At 36.2% G+C, this 25,344-nt stretch overlaps 1 protein-coding gene across 1 annotated transcript in view; it reads right to left on the bottom strand.

The window, feature by feature from the left end:
* WDR72 (WD repeat domain 72) overlaps positions 1–25,344 on the bottom strand; it is a 315,966-nt gene that overhangs the window by 263,852 nt on the left and 26,770 nt on the right. Inside the window, exons 3-12 of the mRNA XM_007935300.1 lie at positions 23,423–23,501; positions 22,115–22,289; positions 21,365–21,438; positions 19,853–19,972; positions 18,763–18,908; positions 18,276–18,372; positions 12,070–12,211; positions 9,684–9,929; positions 7,127–7,347; positions 4,185–4,380 (exon numbers count right to left, since the gene is read on the bottom strand). Of these exons, the coding sequence (XP_007933491.1) occupies positions 4,185–4,380; positions 7,127–7,347; positions 9,684–9,929; positions 12,070–12,211; positions 18,276–18,372; positions 18,763–18,908; positions 19,853–19,972; positions 21,365–21,438; positions 22,115–22,289; positions 23,423–23,501 (1,496 nt within the window). The remainder of the gene's footprint in view (positions 1–4,184; positions 4,381–7,126; positions 7,348–9,683; positions 9,930–12,069; positions 12,212–18,275; positions 18,373–18,762; positions 18,909–19,852; positions 19,973–21,364; positions 21,439–22,114; positions 22,290–23,422; positions 23,502–25,344) is intronic.

Raw genomic sequence — 25,344 nt, 5'->3', positions numbered from 1 at the left:
AGCCTCTGTATCACTAACAACTCCTATTTTCTGTCTGTTGTTGTTGTTGTTGTTATGTGCCATTGGGTCAGACCCGACTCATAGCGACCCCTCCTTGGGTTTCCAAGGCAGTATCACTACGGAAATAGATTGCCCCATCTTCCTTCTGAGGAGTGGCTGGTGGGTTTGAACTGCCAGCCTTCTGGTTAGCGGTCAAGTGCCTTAGCGACTATGCTACCAGTCTGTTGTTGTTGTTTGTTGTTATGTGCCATTGGGTCGGACCCGACTCATAGCGACCCCTCCTTGGGTTTCCAAGGCAGTATCACTACGGAAGTAGGATTGCCCAACCTTCCTTCCGAGGAGTGGCTGGTGGGTTTGAACCGCCAGCCTTCTGGTTAGCAGTCAAGTGCTTTAGCCACTATGCTACCAGAGCTCCTGCTACCAGTCTAGGAACTCTGAAATTGCTCTAGTGCTGAAAAGATCTGATAGTGTGAAGTTACTCCACCTTTCATGTATTTATAGTAGATGGGATACTGAAAACAAAATGGAGCAAAAATTAGGTCTGTTCCTTCATAAGAAAAGCTAAAAGGCAGAGACCTGGGAAAAACTGAATGTGGTAGAAAATGCAAATACCTACATCTAAAGAGATGAGACATGCTATGTGAGCTCTAGAAACCCTAAGAGAGACTTGAAGGACAAAGTAAGGCTTATAGTTGGGAGGCATTATCTAAATGCCATGCCACCAGAATAGGCTAATGTAAAGGTGAGCTCATTTGTACTCAATCTACTGAGGCCCAAGAGCAGTTGGGTTAGCTCATTTATTCATGCATTTATTCATGTAGATCATGCATATCAGAGAACAGGCATGTGCCATACACTCAGCTCTTTGCAGCCTAACCTGTTCTTAGCTGGTGTGTTTTCCCTAATTTCATGAAAATGAAAAAGATGAAACCAAAATCAAGTACAGTAAACATGAGGAAAGCATTTTAGCCAGCTGGAATTTGTCTTGGAAAGAAAAGTTATTTAGTTTTTTAAATTTTAAACAAAATTGCAATCACAGAGGTTAAAAGAAACTTTACAAATAAGCCAATATTAAACACAAGACTAAAAAGGAACAACTTGAATTTATTTAAAAGAATTGACTCTGCTGGGGAATGATGGGCCCTCAGACAACTTTACAGGGTGTTCTGGGGCTCCAAGGAGATGGCCAGTGCCATGGTACTTTGAAAAAGAGACATCACATATGTAAAGCCATTTTTATAATTATTATCAATATTACCACAAATTATAATCTTCATCTTTAGGTGGAGTTAAGGTTGCCTATAAACTCTTAATACAGATAACCAAGGGATAAACAGCCTTATTTGGAATTAATATTCTATAGGGTAATTTGGCACCAAATATGTGCATATTATTTTGACACAGCAATTCTGTAACAAACTTTGTATAGGAAACCATATAAACCACCAACTATAAGAGAATCCCTAATTAAAGTATGGTGTTCATAATCCCACTAGACAGATTATTGCCCATTTGACAACCCACTCCATCCTTTCTGCACCCTTTTCTCTCCTGCTCTGTGTGTATGGAAACTGACACTTAGAAATATCTTCTTGTTCTCTGATTTGCAGCTGGAATTAAACCAATGGAAATAGCTTCAGGAGAAAAGACAAGTTTTTCCAACTCTCTCCCTATTTCAACCCCACATTTCTGGCAGAAGCTCTTTCCCTTCCATGCCATCAGGGGTGGCCATGTCTTCCCAGCTCCACCTTGTGCTGGGCTCTAGTAACACTAATATCTCCTTCTATCCCTCCACCCCTAGAAGTGGTAACAGCTTCCTAAAATGGCTAGTGACTGGGTGCTAGGTCCTCACCATCAGTACTTCTGCTTCCTAATCCCTACCACAGCTCTCTAAATAATCCTTTTCAGTACATTCTCTTCGTTTGACCCACCTGGATTGAATACAGTTTCCTGCCAGGACCATGACTGAAACACAATATAGGCATTTATTTATTGACATGGAAAGATGTTTGACAGAAAGTAGATCAAATTATTAATAGCAATTATCTTTAGGTGGTGAGATGATTACTAAGTTGTTTTTTTTTTTAGATGTTTTTCCTTATTTTTCAAATATCCTATATTTGATTACGTATGTGGTTGAGTACAAAAGAGAAATAACAAAATTAAAATTAAAATTGGGAATAAATGTGGTCTCAAGTAGTATTAGTGGTCTATATTCCCTCCTTTCCTCCTCACCTCATCAAAATATATATAAATAAAAAGTTGCATAGTCTGAAAAATGACTAATGGAGCAATGGAACCATAAATATTTGTGAGTATCTAGGTATCTCCTTTGGAGCTCTGGTGGAATAGTGCCTAAGTCACTTGCCTGCTAACCAGAAGTCTGGCAGTTCAAAACCACCAGCCATTCTTCAGAAGGAAGACTGGGCAATCTACTTCCATAGAGATACCGCCTCGGAAACCTGAGGAGGGGTCGCTACAGGTCGGATCCAACTTGATGGCAGTGAGGGTTTTTTTTTTTCCCCCCCCCCAGATATCTCTTTATCCCTGCTGGTTCCTAGGAAAAATATGCTGGTTTGCCAAGTACTGACAATTGAAATCACGGCAACTGTATATACGCATATGTATGGAAGTCAAGATGTTAATACATTCCTTGATAATAATGGCAATAATAATATAACATCTATTACTGAGGCACTGTTTACAAGCATTGTAGGTATTAGCTCATTTAATCCTGACAGAGGACAGGATTACTACTTCCATTTTACAGATGAGAAGAAGTATACAGAGGCTAAGTATGCCAAGGTCATACAGCTACTCATTGACAGATCCTGGAGGCAAGCCTAGGTTTTAGAGCCTACACTTTTAACCATAACACTAAATTGTCTCTCAGGGTGGCAGTTTAAGAAGTCTAACACTCTCCCAGATTTCTGTAAATTGTTCAAAGGACAATGGAATCTTTCATATTGGCTCCATAACTTATTAGCTGTGCAATCTTATACATTTACTTGACCTCTCAGAGCAAGGAATGGGGAGGTTGTGTCCAATAACACTTAATGAACAAAAATAAGCAGAAGGTGAGATTTGGCATATAGGTAGTAGTTTGTAGATGCCCAAGACTGATGTGAGCTCTTTTTAAAGATCTTTATTTTTATAATAAATCATTCTTAAATCTCAGAGCTAAAGATTTCTCATCATAAAATGGAGAATTAATACCTCTTCTACCTACCTACCCCAGAAGTTGTAAAATCTAATGCAGAAATGAGCATAAAAATGTGTCAAAGCTGTACAGCAAGATACAAATACAAGGCAGAATTACATCGCATTCTGTTGTAGTTGGGTGCCATTGAATTGATTCTGACTTTTATACTTCAGTATGTTAGCCATCAACATTAGCACAGGAAAGTCAAATGTAAAGAAAATAGCTATTATTTTGGAGATGTATGGCTCTCAACTATAATATTATAAACTATCCAATCTGTTGTTAACACTCAACATGAAACCAACACCGATTAACCAATAAAAATTCATGCAATAGTTCCACCGAAATATACTCCCAGCAAACTCTCAATTCACATCCATTAATTACCTTGCCTTTTTTCATATGTTCCCAGCATTTGCCTGATATGTGTGAGCTTCATACCTTCAGCTAATTGGTAAAACTTTTTAAAAAGTTTTAAAGTTCAAACTATACACTCTCTATCCTATCGTAGCAAAAGTTCAACTAAGCCACTCAGTTTTCAGTTTCGCTGACTCAACTTTTTGGAGTTTTGTAATTAATTATATTCCATTATTACTGATCATCAATTAGTTCAAAATGTTGCTGAGATGGTGAGTATGCTGAAGAAGGCAGAATTTAATGATAATTTGAGACTAGTAGGACACTAAATTTCTCTCTTGTTAATAATTAAAGTAGATAACTTATGTTTTTATTTATAGCTTCCAGAAATATCCAGCTCATTTCTGTGCACTGCCCTGTCAGCTAATCATCAATTGGTCAGGAGTTGACTTATGCCACTGTGCTTTATTTTCCACACACTTCAACAGAAGCCATTAAATGCAGCCCAACAAAAGATTAAAGCAAGAGAAATGGGCACTGTGTCTTCTCTGGAACTCTCCACCTTGCCAAATGCTTTGATGTCACAAATATACAAAGGATGAGAAGGAGTAAAATTTCAATTTACCTGTTTCAATTTCCCAGATGTAAACAGAGTCATCTGCACACCCAACAATTAAAAAATTCTCAACAGGGTGCCATTTTATCATCCTCACAGGGAAAAGATGCTTCTGGGCACGTAGGAGACAACACTTCCCCTCAAGGTGGAGGAGGGCCACAGAACGGTCACTGCACACACAGCAAATTATCTGATCACCTCTTAGCTGTGGGCAAAAAACAAAACAAACAAACAAAAAGAAAACAACATTCTTGGGTAAGTAAGTAGTTAAATGCTTTCTTCATGATGAAATCTGATTTTTCTCCTAGTAACATCAAACGCTTCTGTTTAAACCCCCATTTGGAAAATATCACCTCTGCTTCCTACAACAGGACTCCACATAACTCTCTACTGAGGAGTTTGAAACACTGAATAGCTTTAAACAACCTATTGGGAAGGTCAAGAGACACAAGTAAATGGAGAATTTCAGGGTAGATCTACTTATAAGATAAATGAAGGACTTGACCATCAGCAAATTCAGGCAGTGAGGCAGACATCGGAAATAATGCAGAATAAAATAAACCCCAGAACTAATTTGTTGCCACAAAAAGAAGCTATTTGTAGACACAAACTTAGGCCCAAGGGTATCATGAGCTGGTATTTTCCACTTAGAGCCTCCAAATGTGATTTGGGGCTGTTCCCAGAACTATACAGATTATATTCAAACAGGAAACTCAGTGTAGACACATCTAAAAGAGGTAAGCATTACATAGTTCCAACTGAATGTATAGCCTCAAAGACACAAGGACCAAAAATAGGCTCATAGGAGGAAGATCCTTAAGATACTTTTACAGCAGTCAGCATGTGGTTACCTTGAACACAGTTAAGGACAATGACCAACTCTGCTGGGTACTGCTGAGACTAATCTGAGAGAAATTCACAGGGCAGCTCTGTGCTTCACCATGAGACACATCATTAGTCAGCTCACGACTTGGTTGGGAGTCGGGGGTGGTAGTCTCTCTTCTACTCCCTGTTTCTCTTCTAACCACATTGCCATATTGATGCTCTTATTTTCCCTAAGGCTCCTAACTGTAACTTCAGCTACTGTTTAAAACATCTGTTGAGGTTCCTTGAGGTGCTCACAGTATTTATCACTAATCTCTCTGTGTGGGGCACCAGAAAACATGTTAGCTTTTCTTTTTTTTTTTTTTTAAGGAGACTGAAAAAAGTTGAGAAAATCTTAAAATGACAGATGTGATAGATCTGGAGCCTAGACTTATAAAACAAAGTCAGATATCATTGTCTTCACAACCACACTACCTCTTAGAGTACGCACTCAAACTATAGTTTCTAGAATGAGCAGTCCAATGTGCTTCAGAGACCTTATACACATACATACATACACCTACACAAATACCATGGCCAGGAGTGCATATACACTAGAGACCCATACTAGGTCAATCAGATTCCATTTTCTAGGAATTTCACATTGTGAAGCTAAAAGAAGTCTTAGAAGGAAATAAGATAATGGACCAATCACAGAGGAGAAGACACTTTTGGGGAAGGAGGGAATCAAAACACAAGCTGGGCTTCTGAATTTATACTTCATGTTCTACTGGGAACCTGCTGCAGTGTTTTGCCTTGGATATCTTAAAAATTGCCTCTTATATAGTCTTTTAATAACTTTCCTTTTTTTCTGACTTACTTTAAATGGGTTTCAAACTTTACAGGTCAATCATCTATGACTGAGGTGGAAGTCAAGAGAGGATTGGCAGGCAGGGAACAGAATGACAAGAATGTCTGGTACTGACTAGTCAGAAGGGGTACTGACTTGGACTGGTTTCCTGGAGATTGAAGAAAAAATAATTTAAAAAAAATGGAGAAGAGTCTCAGGAATAAAGGACATATCAAAGTATCCCAAATCATCTCATTTGAGGTTATTATTTTTTTTTTAAGTCACTTAGCCTTGTTTCACTGTTTTGTTTAATCATTTGTGTTGCATAAATAGTGCCTTTGCTATGTCTTAACTGAAAAAAAAAATATGGTGTAAATTTTTCTGAGTTAATTTTGGAGCCAATCTTTTCCAGTATTGCTATGAAGAAACAATGTGCTTTTATTACAAAGGACACTCAAGAGTTGGTGATCCATATTTTAACAAAGACATCTGCTCTAGTTGCAGCTGAATTTGACATTTCATGGGATAATTATACCCAAAACGATTTAATTTTTCCCAGTACAAGGGAGATGCTCAAAAATTTGTTACTCATTATTTATTAAATATGTTGTTGTTGTTGTTATGTGCCGTCGAGTTGGACCCGACTCATAGCGACCCCTCCTTGGGTTTCTGAGGCAGTATCACTACGGAAGTAGATTGCCCCATCTTCCTTCCGAGGAGTGGCTAGTGGGTTTGAACCACCAGCCTTCTGGTTAGCAGTCAAGTGCCTTAGCCACTATGCTACCAGCGCTCCCATTATTAAATATATTAAGGTGCAATTACAAATCCATTCAAGAAAAGAAATATAAGTATTTATTAATATTATTAGAAGAGGAAAGGAAAAGGCAAAAGTTAATTTTCAATTTATTGATTGGGTATTGTTTGAATTGTTTTCATATAGAGTATATATTCCTTTTAAAATAAAAAGAAAAGATAATTTCATTAAAAATTAAGATATAGAACCAGGAAAAATTTAAAAAAAGTAAGTACTTAAAGAGAAATAATTAAGTAGCTTCTGTAAAGCCAAGAATTGACAAAATCTCAGCTTTGGTACCAAATTATTTGTATAATATATAACAGTAAATTGCATATAGAGATTAGAAAAGAATATACAAAAAGCATCCAATTATATGTACATAGAATATTTTATTTTTGTGGGAATATGGGTTATTTTTTTTTCTTCTGTTTTCTAAATTTTCTGTAATGTTATATAGCTTTCAGATTTCGGTCTCATGTTTCATTCTTTGTCTTAACTTACTCTGAAATTCTCTGGTGACATCAAAAGACTTGTTACTGGACCAGCTTCCAAACTGAATTTATGCAAAATTTGTTCAGTAAAGATATCCCACAAGATGACACATGAATCCTGGTCCCCAGACACCATCCAAGTTTGGTCTAATTTTGACGAGAGACCATGTGGATACAGTAATGAAGTGACACTTTGGTAATGGCCTATAAGAACTTTATGAGAGAGAGAATCTGGAAAACAAGAAACAAGTAATAAAAATGTTACTTTTGTTCCAGAAATAGTTTGGAGATGTCCTTTTACAGATGTTAATGTAAGACAAAACAAAATTAAAAAAAAAAATTCATATAATTAAAGCTATACACTTGATTAAGAAAACCAACGAACAACTTCTGGATCACAGAAAAAGCCAAATCCTTCATCATAAGGTAGATCATGTTTTTGATGAAATGCGAAAGCTGGTTGTTCAAAGCCTATTAATTCTGTAAGGACATTAGCAAGTTACCAATTGCAGTGGCAGGAAATAACAAACACTGCTGTAAAAGAGTGAACAATTCATACATTTTGCCGCTACAAATAAAAGTTCAGAATACTGCTACCCTTTAAATCAGTATGACCAAGTATAGTATAAAAGAAAAGCAAAATTTCACAGAAAGTTGTTGCTTTGAAAGTTGTTAAAGATTATTTAGTTTCTTGGCTTTACAGATAAGTAAGTATTTGAAGGCTCAGAAAGGTTTAATGACTTGAACCTACGTGTGAAAAAATATAACATAAAGTTTAAGAGAATAGCTTTGCTGTTAAAGAAATGCTTTGTTTTTGTAAGTTCTCTCACTTACTAAGTATGTCATACAGGCAAGTTGCTTTTTTTCTCTAAACCACAGTACTGAATCTGAAAATTTGAGACAGTAATAGTACTTACGTCATATAATATGATGTATGGAATAAATAAGATAATGATCATAATTTCTTTACCACTGTGCTAGTCACTTGATAGGCATACAAGTATTTTATACCATCACTACTAGAACAGATGGAAGGACGATGGGGCAATCTACTTCCGTAATGATATTGCCTCAACCCAAGGAGGGGTCGCTATGAGTCGGGTACGACTTGACGGCACACAACAACAACTAGAACTGAGGTCTACTGACAGCTGGTTAATTACTCTTTCACTAACTACATTGTTTCTTCCTTCACCATTAGCTTAACCTAAAAAAATTGGAGAAGACTATAGATCACAAATTCTCTGTGTTCAAAATAAAAATGAATCTCAAAGCATCATTATTATACTTTAGTTACTTCCATTCCATCAGCCCTATCCACAGTTTGTATTCCCTAGTAAACAATGATGAATGCTAATCCACATGCTAGAAATCAAAAAATAGGTTTCTGCTTGTTCTCTAGATATTGAGATCAATCAAGTCAGATAAAAAAATGCTAAGGTCTAAGCTTTTTCAATACCTTTTAACAGCACCCATTAACTCTATACCAGTAAACTCCTTCTCCTCGGTTCATTGCTGTTTACTCCCTTACTTCAATCAGTAAGTCAGTAACATTTAGTAAGTAGCCAAAGGAAGCTGGGAACAATAATAGGAATTTTATTTTTAATTGTGAATTTTGTATTTATTGCTTAAGGATCTTATGGTTTAATAGGAACCACACAATATTTTCTATACATCTCAAAATATCAGTCATTTCCTCTACTTCCTACCCTCTTTCAGAACATAATTTACTGCATAACCATCTTTGTTTAACAGTTATTAGCTCTTGTGATGTACACAGATGTATAAAACTGCAAATACACACATTTTCTTAACAAACACAAATTCAAACAGGATGATACTCTTTTTCTCAGGATTGGCAAAGATAAAATATTTAATAGCACACAAAGTTGATGAACATTTGAGGAAAATGATGTTCTTATAGGCTGATAGTGGGCATGCATGTGTATGGATATAAGCTCTTTGGAAGACATTTTAGATCTACATTCAAAATTAAAAATGCTCATAAACTTTGATCCAGTAATTTTCCTAGGAATAAATAATAAAGATATAACACCATATAATGCAAAGACAGTGAATTCTGTATTTTTTGTAGTAGCCAATGACTAGAAAAAATATAAATACCTATTAATGGAAGATTTTAAACATTAAATTTTGATTATTATTAGACATCTTGAATGAGTATATAAGGAATTTGCCCCAAGGTATTAAGATTTTATTTTAAGGAAGTTTAGGTGAAGTGTGTAGTATACGCTCTTATTTGTGTAATAAAGAATGCACACTGCTATACTGTTTTGTGCTTGGTATAGGTACAGAAAATTTCAAGAAGGGTATACAGTAGTTGCCTTTAATGAAGAGGACTGGATGAGCAAAGAAGAAATTTAACTCTCATTGTGTAACCTGCTTGACTTTATTTTAATAAACCTCTATGTATGTTTTATTTTAAAATTAAAACGTGGACAAATTTCTTAGCAAATGTTTAAGCCTCTTCAATCTTCTTTAGTACAGCTTGTTCAAGCTGAAGCTTATATAAATTAAATAAATAGGTTCAAATAAAATTCAATGACCTTTTAATAAAGAACCGCCTTCTAAGAGTCCTGCTTTGGCAGCATTCAAAGCTTGTGTAATGAAAATTCTCCCATCTTCGCAACCACATATTAGTTTATCAAGACTTGGAACATACGCTGATGAAGTGACTACTGCTGTTCCAACACCATCTTTAAACCCAGAAAGATGGTCAATAATGTTCTGTGACATGGTTTGATGCTTATCAAAATTATCTTGAAGGGTCCAGGTTGTACTTATTGGTATCTCTAAAAAGAGAAAAAGAAGGAAATTTAATTTAATTCAGCATACACACGGAAAGTATTATAAAGATGCCACCCTTCAGAAGCAATATACCCTTCTGCCATCCTAAAAGTGTGCTATAAGCAAAAGAGTCCTCTAGCTATTCATTGCCTTCACTCAAAATTTGATTGGAATTGGTCTTATTTTTCAGAAGACCAGAAGAATAGGTATGTATTAGTTCATTCATCTCAGACTTAGGTCGACTGAAAAACCTGAGAAGTTCTTGCAGTGACGTTAAATAGTAGAACAATATCATGAGTTTTCTCTTTGCCTTTGCATGTTAGGAGGGAAAAGTGACTATCTTTTAGTTGGATGAGGGAAAGAGAAGAAATTTACTCTTAAGTGCTAAGAATCTGAGTATCTCAAACTCATAACAAGCCTCCAAGAGAACCGAATATCATTTTAGATGGTTGACTCCTCAAGCATTTGAACTGGGCCTCAGGTAGACTCAGAAAATGAAAGAGGCTTGGCCTTCAGGAATGAAGAAGCCAAGTGCCAACCTGTGTCTGTAAGACAGGGACTCTGACATTCAGGAAACACACTACAACCTCCTGTCACAACTCCAACCCCAAACTCTAGACTAGTACCAAGAGTTGTCAGAGACTTCTATGGTTCTAGCAACAAACAAGTTTGGCTAGAAGCTTCATTCTGCTATTAGTGGTAGACAACACATGGAAAATGCTAGAATCATCATCAAGCAGCCTCAAAATGAGCATGGTATAATTTTTTAACTTTAAAATTGAAGTTATAAGAAGACTTTCCACCTAACCATACTAAGTTCCAACTCTCTTTCTTGACTCATTTCTCATTAATCTAGGTTTATTTTGAACAATTTAATGTGGGACAGGGATGCTAAAAATTATACCAGTAAATTTGTTTACTAATGGAAACTTAGGAGCTCTGTAGCATAGTGCCTAAGGCACTTGACTGTTTACCAGAAGGCTGGCAGTTCAAACCCACCAGCCACTCCTCGGAAGGAAGGTTGGGCAATCCTACTTCCGTAGTGATACTGCCTTGGAAACCCAAGGAGGGGTCGCTATGAGTCGGGGCCGACTTGACGGCAAACAACAACAACAACAATGGAAACTTGTGCTTATATATTTAACTATTGAAGAAAATGGGCATTCTGTTTCTGCTGTGCCCCTAGATAAAGGTTCACAGAGCTGTTTTACTGATTTTGGAATAAGGGGAAAAGAGTCAGCATGAGGTTTCTCAATTTGGAGTACACTTTCTTCCCAATAAGGTCTATTTTAATGATTTCAGTTTTTTCATCTAAGAAAAACTGAAATAAGCAAATGCTAATTGTCTGGACAATTACCAACTGTTTTAGTGCCCCATTTACGTTTGTGTTTGCAGTTACAAGAAGCTCTAACAATCTCAATAGAGAAATGGATTGAAACAAGAGTGTTGTTTTATTAGGTGCCATCATGTCGATTTTTAATCACAGTGCCCCATATGACAGAGTAGAACTGCCCTATCAGGTTTTCTTGGGGATATTCTTTACAGGAGTAAATCACCACGTGTTTTTCCTGTGGAACTGCTGGGTGGGTTCAAACTACCAACTTTTCAGTTAACAGTTGAGTGCTTAACCATTTGCACTATCAGGGCTTTCTGGAAAAGGGGAACATGGCATATATATACATAACAATTGAAAAATATGAATATGGTATATCAGCCTATCCCATATTTATATTGCCAACGTTCATTTCTTTCAATGATACATCACTCACTAGGTTAAACTGATGTTAATTTGAACTATATTAGTTGTACTATTATATAAGATCTATCAGAATCATGTTTATATTTGCTTTTACATTTGCAAATTTTAGGGAGGCTGGCGATTCAAACCCATCAGTCACTCCTTGGAAGGAAGGTTGGGCAATCTACTTCCGTCGTGCTGCTGTCTTGGAAACCCAAGGAGGGGTTGCTGTGAGTCAGGTCCAACTTGATGGCACACAACAACAACAACTAAAAATAATTTAAAGCATAGCGGTATACATAAAAAAATTTCTTGTTTATAGCTACAGTGTTTAACTTAGGAAAACACTAAGTTCCTTGAAAACTAATTCTCAGTAGACACATGATTAGAAACAGAAGCTGTCTTACCTCTAGGTGAACCATCAAACTTGGAAACAGGAACATCAGGGATGTGCCACAGAGTAATTCTTCCTGAGACTTCTCCAGAGAAAAGTACCTTATAAAAAGGCTCTTTCCTTTCATTCATGTAACCCATAACAAAGGGAAGACTCTGGTCAGAAACAAACAGTTAACTTCTATGTAGCAAAAATAATCTACTGTAAAGTAGAGACATCCACTGTTTTTAAAAGGAAAAAGATTTCATAGCTAAACAATTGAGTCTTTTCCATTTATTTTTGACGGTTTCAAAATTTTCAACTAAATTAAACAAAATAATCTCTGATTAGTCCCCAAAATATATTTATATACCAGAAGCCAAGTCATCAGCTAGACTTCAAACTATTATGAAGAACACCTAACATCTAACTATGTATGTATCATATATACTGTTTGGCACTTTTCATGTATTTGGTTCAATAATTCTGACAAAAAACCTGGGAAGCTGGTACGATCATTGTCGTCATTTTATACTTAAGTAAACCAAGTGAGAATAGGTAGATTTGTCCAAGGTAATATAAACGGCAAAAGATAGAACTGGAGCTTGAGTCTAGTAACTCTGGATGGGTCACTATGAGTCAAATCCGACTTGATGGCAGTGAGGTTGGTTGTTTGGTTGTCTTAATGAGAGTACTCTCCTTCCCACAAAGGAGGTCTGATTTCTTTAAAGTCCCTTCAATTCCAGTAGTCAATTAAAACTACAACAACTACTACTATTTCTATGGTAATTTTATGTTCTTAATATGCATTCCACTTTCTGCTGACCATTGGCATCCTTCAGATTTAACATAATTGATTCCAAATCTCCCAAGGGACCACAAAGAAAAATGGCTCTGTAATTTCTAATTTTGCTGAGACAGTGTGAATGTTGGGTGCCAATGCTCTGAAAGACAAGCTTTCATTAAGTAACTGAGTCTCAAATCTTCCTACTATCTAAAGACAACGTGGTAGTTCTTTGGGAGGCTAGCATACAAAGATAAAGGTCCTTGGGTGGTACAAACAGTTTGCACTCATCTATTAACTAAAAGATTGGTGATCCGAATTCACCCAGTAATATACTTATTCAATCTATATGCTGAGCAAATAATCCGAGAAGCTGGACTATATGAAGAAAAACGTGTTATCGGGATTGGAGGAAGAATCATTAACAACCTGAGATATGCAGACGATACAACTTTGCTTGCTGAAAGTGAGGATGACTTAAGGCACCTACTGATGGAGGTTGAAGAATACAGTCTGCAGTATGGATTACATCTCAACATAAAGAAAACAAAAATCCTCACAACTGGACCAATGAGCAGCATCACAATAAATGGAGAGAAGATTGAGGTTGTCAAGGAATTCACGTTGCTTGGTTCTACAATCGATGCCAATGGAAGCAGCAGTCAGGACATTAGACGACATGTAGCATTGGGAAAGTCAACTGCGAAGGAACTGTTTCAAGTGCTGAGGAGCAAGGATATCTCCTTGAGGACTAAGGTGCACCTGACATAAGCCGTGATATTTCCAATTGCCTGGTATGCATGTGAGAGCTGGACAATGAATAAGGAGGACCGAAGAAGAGTTGACGCTTTTGAGTTGTGGTGCTGGCGAAGAATGATGAAAGTACCGTGGACTGCTAAAAGAACTAACAGATCTGTCCTGGAGGAAGTGCAGCCAGAATGCTCCTTGGAAGCAAGAATGGCCAGACTTCGTCTCACCTATTTTGGTCATGTTGTAAGAAGGGACCATTCCCTGGAGAAGGATGTCATGCTTGGTAGGGTGGGGGGTCAACAAAGAAGGGGGAGGCCTTCAAGGAGATGGATTGATACGGTAGCTGCGATGATGGGCTCAAGTATAGCAGGGATTGTGGGGCTGGTGCGGGATCGGGCAGTGTTTCGTTCTGCTGTGCATGGGGTCGCTATGAGTCGGAAACGACTCGATGGCACTTAACAACAACAACAACAATACTGCAGAAGATAGGCCTGGCGATCTACTTCCAGAAGACAACAGCCATTGAAAACTCTATGGAGCAATTCTACTCTAACACGCATGCTTTAATCATGAGTAAAAATTGACTCAGTGGCAATAGGCTTGGTTTTGGTTTGGTATATAGAGATTATGCACAAGGGATCAAAATGATTAAGTAATTAGAAAAACAAAAACAAAAGCCCTTTTGATACACATAAAAAGTATCTCGAAAAAGAAAGCCAACTGCTAGTGTTAGAAATAAATTTGTCTGAGAAAGAGACAGTTCCTAGTCTGAAATTACAGCTTTAAGGTCAGGATGTAGATATATTAGTGCAAAGATTCTACAATGTGTCTTTAGAGAATATTAAGGACCAAAATACTGATCTATTTAATCCTCATTTCTGAATGAATCTTATTCATTTATTTATTTTTTACTTTCAGAAGACACTTTGGGGTCATAAGGGTCCCTGGGTGGTACAAATGCTTTGCACTAGACTAACCAAAAGGTTGGCATTTCAAATCCACCCAGTAATGCCACAGAAGAAAGGCTTGGTGGTCTACTTCCCTAAAATTGTTATTGTCAGGTGCCATCGAGTCAATGCCAGCTCATAACAACCCCATGTGACACAGATTGTAGCCACTGAAATCCTATGGAGCAGTTCTGTCCTGAAACACATGGGTCTCCATGAGAATGAACTTGACAGCAATGGGTTTGGTTTGGCAGAGGTCTTAAAGTCTTATGACCATCATGTGGTAAGTGTTAGAAATAGTCTTGAAAAAATGTGACTAAATTAGTTTTTCAACCTCTCTGAACCTTTAACTTACCTTAGAATTTACCAGTCCTAATCCCTTATTAGGAGCTCTGGTAGCATAGTGCCTAAAGCACTTGACTGCTCACCAGAAGGCTGGCGGTTCAAATCCACCAGCCACTCCTCGGAAGGAAGGTTGGGCAATCCTACTTCTGTAGTGATACTGCCTTGGAAACCCAAGGACGGGTCGCTATGAGTCAGGGCCAACTTGACGGCAAACAACAACAACAACAACAATCCCTTATTATTTTGACATGGGAATGAAGCTTACTTCCTTCCTTCCATAAAACAATGTTCCCTGAATTGCTGTCATTTCCCCCACACATCTCCACCATTACCTTCCATACTCCATTCCTCACATAAGTCATCCACTCCTTGACTCCGCCCTCCATACCCTTTCTTCCCAGTAGCTCCCTCTCTAGTTCTGCTATTCATCTGAAAACACACTTATAGCCCTTTACTCAGACAAATCTTGATTTTTCATTATATTATCAGGGAGTGCTCATCATCTGAGAGGTGATAAAATACAGTAGTTAATTACCTGGATTTAAATCCTGGTTTATTAAAAGAACAGGTTACTTAATTTAGGCAACTCTCTTAACATTTGTATGTCTCATTTTCCCACTGGTAAATCAAGCCTAATAAAAATGCCATGAGTTGGCATGTAGGCATGTATAATCCCATATAGAAGATAAAATACAATGCATATTTCCCAATAGTGAAATTGCTTTGCATATATTCCTAATTTTAATGACCACAAATTGCACAACAGAATGCTCATTTTCATCCCTAAAGAGACTCAAAAAACATCAGTGTAAGACAGTGATTCAAGAAAAGTTCAATTCATTATCCTTATTATGTACAGAAGTAGGTATTGTTCAGTAGCTCAATCATAACAAAATCATTAAAGAATGTGTAAGAGCAAAGAATCGAAAGAATTAATTTTAATTATAACATGTTAGAGATGAAAGACTTATCTAAAAATAAAAGTAAAATGCCATGAGTTGGAACTAACTTGATGGCAACTAGTTTTTTAAATGAGACTGTTGTGAAGGTTAATGAGTTGATAAATGTAAATTTAGTATGGTGTCTAGCATTTAGTACATGCACAATAAATATTAAACCATTCTTATTATCCCTTTCTCGATTGAGAACCCACTCTAAAGACCCATTTCTAGACTCCAGGGCCAAACTGCTTACATTCAAATCCTTGGGAATTCTCTCTGAACATCAGTTTCAAACTGGGGCCATAGTGAGATCTGAAGTAAATGAGGTAGTCTGCACTTTTGACAATAATAAGGGATCAGTAAAAGTTAGCTATTATCATGGTCATTACCATTACTCTCAGATGATATACTCACACTTCTTATCATTAAGCCCCAGGCTGTCTCTACCCCCAGCTACTTCCACCTTAGCAGTGTACTCTTACTTCTCACCTGAGAACCTGTGAGCCCAGTTCCTAATTTCAACAGCCATCACCAGCCATGATGTAAAGCTAAGGAGAACCTCATAAAGCTAATAAAGAAAATGAGAGTCCTCATTCCTGCTACTAGAACTCCACCAGCAGATCTGCTCCCAGTATCGCAACTGTGAAAACACTGAGATTTTATCCTGTGTAGTCCCCAGTAGTTCCCTCATGAGCCCAGCTATTGATCTGAAACACTCTCATAGCCCCTTACTTATATGAATTCTGATTTTTCTCTAAAAATTAAGTCAAGTTAGTACTACAGGTTTATAAAACACTTTTTTGAGCTGAAAATATCTATTAAATTCAAATCCCACCACACCAGAATGCCTTTATTTGCTCCTAACTGCAAAAGAGACTAAGAAGTCTTATAGGGAATACTGGTGATATTTTGAATAAGAAAAATAATGTCTGACTTTTACTTCCTGGATGGATACAGGGCAAGGGTCTATAAAGATGAGTAAGTCAATTTCTTTCAATTTCAGATTATTCTTATTTCACTAGCTTCCAGGCAATTTCTGTGTGTAAGACACAGAAACAGCTGTGGTTATCTAAATAAAAAATAATGGTAGGAGACTCATAAATTTATATCTTCACATTCTGAGAAACTAAGGAAGGTGACTTCTGATGAGATTAGTATTTTTTTTACTTGATTTTACTTTTATTGGTATACTTTCTCCTATGGCAAACTGGAGCTATAAAGGTAGAAAGGGCTGGTCTTTAAAAAAATAACTAAAAATTCCTTTCTGAGTAAACCACAATACTCATTTTGTGATCAAGAGCAAAACGACTCTACTGCTGCCCACAAATGATTTTAGAAATAGTCCCTGATGCCATGGTTCTAAAGTAGATCTACGCCCCAATGACATATGGAGTTCTAACTTTAGTCTGACAGTTCTTATTCAAGCTTTTGCAAAAAAATCGCCCAGATATGTAAAAGGGACAATCACTGAACTATAGGATTTCAGCTATCCTGCTTAATTAAGGAAACCATCATTCTGTAAAAAGTAGCATGCTTCCTTGGTTGACCCATCAATACTTCAAACCCTCTGTTCTCTAGAAGTACCTTTTTGGATAATTATTTGATGACTAAGTTGAATAGGATTTTTTAAAAAAACGTTGGGTAACACTATCCAAATAAAGAAAATAAAAAGAAATAAATAAAAACCGTTTATATTTTCAGACTTCATAGAGTATAAAAAGATGTGATTCAGTCAAATAACAAGGTCTCATTTATTCCGCAATTTTCTGTCAGGAATCATATTTGTTTTAACAAGAAAATTTATTTAGAAAAAAGAGCTAAATACATGTGAAAATGATCTCAATATATAGTTAAGGTGAAAAAAAAAGGCAAGACATAAGCTCATTTCATAAAGCTTCAAAATAGGAGTAGATACATCAAAGTGTTAACAATGTTCTGTCAAACCATCTACCAAAAGGATCAGTGAAAAACATGGGTGGTATGTGAGTGTGTGTGTGTGTGTGTGCGTACACACATATGCTTACATTTAGAGAGAAAGAAAAAGCAAATATGGAAAAATTTTAACAATTGGCGAATGTAGGTGAAGAGTAATATAAGTGATTATTGTACTATTCTTGTAACTTTCCTAAATATTTGAAAACTTTCCAATATTTTAAATACATAAAAAATATTCACAATATGTTATGATAGTGAGATTAGGACTTTTAATTCCTCCTTTGTCCATTTCAGCATTCATAGATTTACTATGATAGAATGTATTGTCCAGTTCATCGGACGTAAACTAAGAGATTTTTAAAGACACAATTTTCTCTTCAGCAGCCATTAACAATTAGACTTGATTTTCTTGTTAACAACTTGATGCACTGCTTCAATTCAATTTTTTCCCAAGCCTGACTCTGTTACAGACAAAGCAACATTTATCTAAGAAACCAAGTCAAGCAGCTTTGAGGCAGTCACTCTATTCTTTCATTACCTTATTTTCTTGCACCGAAGTAGAGCAGAGTAAATGAGGATAAATGGTCTCTTTAAGTACTCTTCCATCAGCAGGGTATATACTTTTTGAAAGCCCACTACATGGCAGAAATAAAAAGCAAAGTTTAGAAATTTGGGGTTCTTTATTCAATTGTGCTTTTTTTTTTTTTTTCCTGACTTTCCAGAGCCGGATGGTACCATTCAAGTTTCTAAACTCTAGCTAGAAATTGTTGAGTAATAATTACAAGTGACTTTTTGAAAACCCAGCACCAGCTGTACAAGCTATACATGGTTAATCTCATTCCTTCATCCCCTGCTGTTTCACACAAAGGCTGAAGCCTACCAAGCCCAGGGTAAATCTCCTAGTGCCAAAGTTGTTTTGTTCTGGTTTTTGATCATGAGCAGCATGCAGGGATTTTTCCATAATAAACCTCCCAAAGTTCATTTTCTACCTGAATGTTTTGTATGCCGCTCCCATCTGAGCCCACCTGTTCAGCAGCTGATAGATGTAACTGTGACCATCTTCTGTCCAGATGATAATTCTGTGAGCAGCAAGCACTTCCCCACCAGTAAAGAACTGCCCACTTCTACTAACTTCAGTCCACAGGAGAGAAAAATCACAGTAATCATAAACCTAAAACAAAAAGTTGATGCTCATTAACAAACGCTTATAATCAAACCTGTCAATGAGATAAATGACAAATTGTGCTATGTATTTAGATGACAGTATTTATATTAACATAAGACATATTAAGTATAATAGGTTATAATGTACTCATGTATCAAACTGATATTTTACTATTACTTTTTTTCACATTTATCCTGTGGTAGGTTTCAGTAGATAGGCAATACCTGGGTAAATCGTTCCATAAGGTGCCCATGAAGCACAGAGACCAAAAAAATCCCCAAATTTCATACAGTTTTATTCTTTTCCATATAGGTAGTCCAAGTTTAACATCAGAAATTTTATTATACAAAACATTTATACAACAGAAATCCTTTGTTACCCCAATGTACTTTAAATTTTATTTCAAAAAGTTATTACCACCATACAACTAAGACAACGTGGTTTTCTTCACTGACCTAGTTATATGAAACAATGAAGTAAAAAGGATGCTATCAAATGATGGTAACTTAGCTTTTCTTTTTTCTTGGAGAAATCAGTAAATATATTCACAAGAAGAGAAAAAGAAAAGTCTAAAAACAAGATAAATCTATGTAAGATTAGTTAAAATCTTTGTAAGATTTAATTAAAATCTTTTAATTCTGAAGTGAAATTAGCAACATTGGAAGACAATTTAGAGATAAATGCTCATTATTATTATGGTTTGATATTAATCAAATTAGTATATACTACTAAATATATACGGTCCTGGGAAGTAAAATAGTTGAATGCAGGGAGCAGAAAACTGATAAAAATCAGTCATAAAAGACAAAAGTCATTCATGTTCTGTTAAAAATATTAAAAAGAATTTGGATCATATTTAAATCTTATTCTTACAATTGTTGTACTAAAGAAGAAAACAAAAACAAATTACATTATGTATCACTGTTATTTATTATGTTATTCTATAATACCTTCCAACATTTGGAAAATACCACCAGTAGAAGTCTCTCTGTATACGGGCAAAATCGTATTGTCTTACAGTTCAGTGAGTCCAGAGATTTGGATTCTTTTTCATAGACATCTTGCTTTTCCTTAAAGGAATGAAAACATTTTACTACTAGTTACTACTACCTTTTATATGACCATGAGAAAACATGCTCCTTTACCCCTGAAACAGATGCCATCAGTTATTATAAAATGAAAATATTCTAGCTTCCATTTAAATTTTCAGAACTAAGATGTTCCTTTACAAAAGAAGCTGTGAGCAGGAAATACACTTGGATTCAAGGCATCATTATAGAAAAATCATTCAACAAGCAGTCTGTGGGAAGACTATGCTAGATGCTAAGAATGTAAATAAGTTACTGATTTTGAGACATGGTAGAAAGATAAAACAAAATTGGGAGCTCTGGTAGTGTAGTGCTTAAGGCACTTGACTGCTAACCAGAAAGCTGGTGGTTCAAACCCACCAGCCACTCCTCGGAAGGAAGGTTGGGCAATCTACTTCCATAGTGATCATGCCTTGGAAACCCAAGGAGGGGTTGCTATGAGTCAGGGCCAACTCGACGGCACATAACAACAAGAACATCTTAATTGTTAAAATAGAAAAAATGAACAAAGTGCTTTGGAAAGACAGAAGAGTGGCTCAGACAAAACATATATAATACTGTATTCTCAGTAAGTTTCTGAGAGTGTTAGGTTGGTATTTCTTGGGCTTAGTATCCCAATACAACTCCTAGATTTTCTCAAATAAGAAATTCCTAAAAAGTGCCCAGAGCTCCCTTGGGCAGCCTAAATAATTTTATCACCTGCACAAATACTATGGCTGTATGTTTGCCTTTATCAGAACTTGCAGCCTGATGTAAGAGAGCAAGTGAATATGCTTCACCTTCAATGGGTGACCTCCAGTTGTTGCTTTTGTTAGCTGCCATCGAATCAGTTCAACTCATGGCATTCCATGTATGCAGAGTTTAACTGCTTCATAGAGTTTTCAAGCCAATGACTTTTCAGAAGCAGATCACCATACCTATATTACAATGCCTTTGGGCAGGTTCAAACTGTCAACCTTTCAGCTATTAGTCAAGCATTTAACCATTTGTGCCAGCGAGGGACCTTGACCTCCTCATAGTCACCTTCTTGCCACTGTTCCCACATATCCCAAAGGAAAAGAGTCTTCTGTTGTGAGGGACAGAGATATATTCTTCTATGACAGTTTCTTCAGAAAAATGTAATCAATTTGTGTGTGTGTGTGTGTATGAATACATTTGTATATGAATAGAAAAAAGGTTGGAAGAATACGATTCAATTGTTACCAATGCTTTCCTCTGGGAAGAAGGATAGGGGAACATACATGGAGGTAAAATTTATTCACTTCTATATTATTTGATGTTTTAACAATGAACATGTAATAGCTTCATAATTTTAAACTTTCACTTAAAAAAGTAAAAAAAAAAAAAAAAAAACTCAGAATTTCTCAAGCCAACCTGAATGCTGTTGATAGATGAAGAGAGATCCCAGACTTTGAGCTCTCCAGTTACTGATACCACCAAGAGAGAATCTTCTGCAAAAAGAACAAAGGTCACATACAAGCAGCCCACAGCTATACCTGGTTCCTATAAAGATTATTTCACAGTCATTAAAGGATTTTGCAGAGCTGTATTGGTGAGAAATATTCAGCTTTGTCTCACTAATAAATAAATAAAATATTTTAGATTGAACTCCAAATGTTCTTTAAAATTTCAAATTATTCCTATGTGAAATGAGAGCACTACTAAAAGCAGAACCATATCGCAAGGCAATGTACTGGAAATATTACACCTTTCTATTTCAGAAATAATTATGGAGCCAGCCTTCTCTTTCTTATATACACACTCAGTTCAGAAACTGAATTATCTTCATTGTTACATCCAAAAGATATAGCAGGATGAAATTTCTAAGAGCCCCGCTAATCTGCACCAAACAGCTCCTTATCACTCTTAAAACGTACCCAGCATGACTGGGTCATGGAAACTAAGATTCTCCCCTTTGCACTTCACCTTCCCCTCTGATTTTCCATTGAATTGAACCACTGGTATTAGTGTTCTCAGTTCTCCTTGAAGTGACTTAGACAGCTATTCTCACTACTAGGTAAACAAAGAAACATCCTTAGCTTTTGAGCAATAATGTAACAAATGCTTCAAAAGTGCATATTTGTATATGCAATTTCTTAGTGTTCTGCAATATCTGATGATTACCTTGAATTCTCGTGGAGTGAAGAATGCACATGCAGTTGATCCAATCAGGAGACTGAAATGATGTAAAAGTATGAACAACAGCTAAAGTTTTGGCATCAATTATGAGGACATCTTGGTATTCCCCACAACACAGAAGCCAGCCTTCTCCTGTCATCCGGAATGCGCAATGGTAATACTAAGCAAATGGATAACAAAAGCAGAAAACATGGTTGAGTCATTAGCAATTAACTTAATTTTGGCTGTGCTGAAGCCTTCTCTGGATTTCAGTCTTAGCACCCACTCAATTAAGGTGTTACATGGAACAGCAACTAAAATTCACTTTAGTTCAATTATTCTGCTCTCAAAAGTGTTGACTTTGTCCTTTATTCTCATTTACATTTTATTATTTTTCTGAAAAAATGTGAGCCTTGTGGGAAGAAGGAATCTTATTGCAAATCTTGGAAAGCACATAAATACATCATTTCTGGTGTGCTAGGTAAAACAAAGAAACAACAATGAAATCTAGGTTTCTTAATCTAGCAACACTGTTACAACTGGCAAAGAAATATAAAAATGTTTGGAGAACATTTAAGGTATTATTGTGCAGAATAAATTTTGGGAATAGTTTTTATCAAAGATCAAGGAAAATGTTCTACTTTTAATGAGATATCTCTTATTGTGAAGAACCTTGTTCCCTGAACAATAAAAATGAGTTTGTGAATGTTGCAATGCAAGTCATCAACTCTAAAAGCAATGACTAAAATAAAACAAAAACAAAACAAAACAAAACAAAAAAACCGTCAGTACCTTGGAATCATCTATCAAAAGCCAGTATCTACTTTAAGCACTGGAACATGATTGCAAAGGTTATGGCTAGCCCTTTTGTTCTCTTCATAAATAAGAAATTCAGAAATTCAGAACCTATCATCAAAAGTAGATTAAACTTGGAAAATGAGAACATATAAATATATATGTATATATACATATTTATATATATATAAATGAGCACTTCGTCAAGACTGAATCTTTCTCTGTGGGTTTGTGTGTGTGTGAAGTGTCACCATGGAAAACCAAGAAAACAATCTTTCAAAATTATCTGTTAGAAAGATGGAAAGAATTTTTTTTTTAATTAACTTCAATAAAAACTCTTTGGAAAGCAAAATATCAAAATGGCAGATGAGTACTAAGAAATTCTACCCTCATGACAAAATAAAAATATTTTGGAAGAAAGAATATCCTCCAGAGACAGCTCTATAACTATGTGCACAGCAATTTTTCCAAGCCAGTTGTAGAATGCAGAGATGTTTGGAGGGAAGTTAGGGTACTTACACAGATTGCAGTGTGCCTGTAAGGAAGTGTGGCCTTCTCCACGCACTGTCCATTGGTGACATTCCAAATACACATCTCCCTAGCAGACATAACTTTGTATTATTCTCTGTCATTTCCACTCAATTGGCTGGAATAATTTTTGTGCCCCCAAGTTTTACTTTAGTGCTGCACTTAAGTGCAGCCTGATCGTTTATGTGGCTTTTTGTTACAGATTACTGGGCAAGAAAATGTTGTCGTCATTAGCAGGGGATGACATACTGTATCTGTGTCTTTTTGTTTGGGTAATTACACTCTGCTGCTAGCCTGCAAACCTTACTTTAGGGCCAACCTGACCTACAACAAATTGTGGGGATACAGCCATCATGGTCTGTTAGAGTGACAGTACAACAATTCTTCCATTGACACTGCATCCTCCTGAAAATGGTTTATTTCATTGAACTTAAACCACATATTCTGAAAAGCATAATGCATCAAGCACTGCAGTCTTGTGAGCTGAAAAATCATTTTTGCTAAGAATAAACAGTGCCACCAAGAGGCCACATTTGGACTCTCCCTGACAGAGTTTATTACTTTGCTTCTCAATTGAAAACACAAGGCCAATATGTCCTGAAGTCATATTTGCCACTTAATATTTAGAAAATTCTTGTTTAGAAAACTGTCTTGTTTACATTTAAATTAACAAAGATACAGATACAGTTATAAAACACACTCAAATGTGGGATAATTTAAGTCTACTTGATTTCTGTTCACAAAGACCAGAACGTCTGTTTCAGAGTTATTTAGCAATATTCTTCAATTCTGATAGTTTCAACACATAAACAAACATTTCCATGGAAGAAAAATGAAAAATTTATTAGTTCTGAGGAAGAAGGTATTATTAAGAAGCAAAATAAATAATATAATGTTAAATACTACAGGCATTTGGTCATTTGCGGGCTTTTTGTGTTTTTTTTCCAACCAAACATTTGAACTCAATCTCCTGGATCAGTGGCCTTCAACCTGGGATGATTTTACACACAATGGATATTTAGCAATTTCTGGAGATAACTGTAGTTGTTGAAATTGGGAAAACACCACTGGCATCTAATAGGCACAGACTAAGGATGCCGCTAAACATCCTACAATGCACAGGACAGCCTCCATGACAAATAACTATGCAGAATAATACGTCAACAGTGCAGAGTTTGAGAAACTCTGTTTTAGGTATAGAAACAAAAAAATTAATAGTCCCCTCCCCCCACTCTGTTTATATCCAATTTTGTTCCAAAAGGGATTTGAAGTAACTTGAAAGGACAGGCAATTCAAGAAAACAGGGAAGGCGGACTGTGTGTGTGGCTGAAAAGTAAGACTGGGAGAACGGCAGAAACAAAATCTCTCAAAGGTAAAGAAATGCTGGATTTAATTGCAACTTTAACAGCCAACAATATAAAATATCAGCTCTAACAGAGATATTGAAGTTTGAGTATCTTCACTTCTACCTGTGCATTAACAGTCACCTGTGAATATAATTACAAATGCCTGAGTCCTACAATCAGAGATTCCAGTTTCACAGCTCTGAGTTGAGGTCCTGGCGTGTGTTGTTTTATAAAGCTCCTGATCTGTTGACCTTCCTCTAGGTAAGTTCATCTATAAACAAGTGGCTCAAAACGCTGAGAAAAATTACCAGAGAGCATCTCAAAAATCTTGATATCTGGGACCCAACCCAGACCTCCAGATTGGATAATTAAATCACATTTTCTACCACTGGGACCTAGGCACGAGGACAAGCTCCTTGAGTAATAATGTTTTCAAATCATCTTGGATTTCAAACATTTCCTCTGTTTATCATCTTATTTTCTATTTTAAATTTGAAAAATAAATAAATAAATACCACCAACAGTGACTCTTTGTCTATTGATTCTATTAATTATAAGAAAACAAAT

The sequence above is a fragment of the Orycteropus afer genome, unplaced genomic scaffold (assembly GCF_000298275.1).
Source record: "Orycteropus afer afer isolate SDZICR_OR568_19922 unplaced genomic scaffold, OryAfe1.0 scaffold00026, whole genome shotgun sequence".
In the NCBI taxonomy this organism is placed as follows: Eukaryota; Metazoa; Chordata; class Mammalia; order Tubulidentata; family Orycteropodidae; genus Orycteropus; species Orycteropus afer.
Note: the sequence above shows the minus strand (reverse complement) of the source record. Positions and strands in the feature narration are given on the sequence as shown.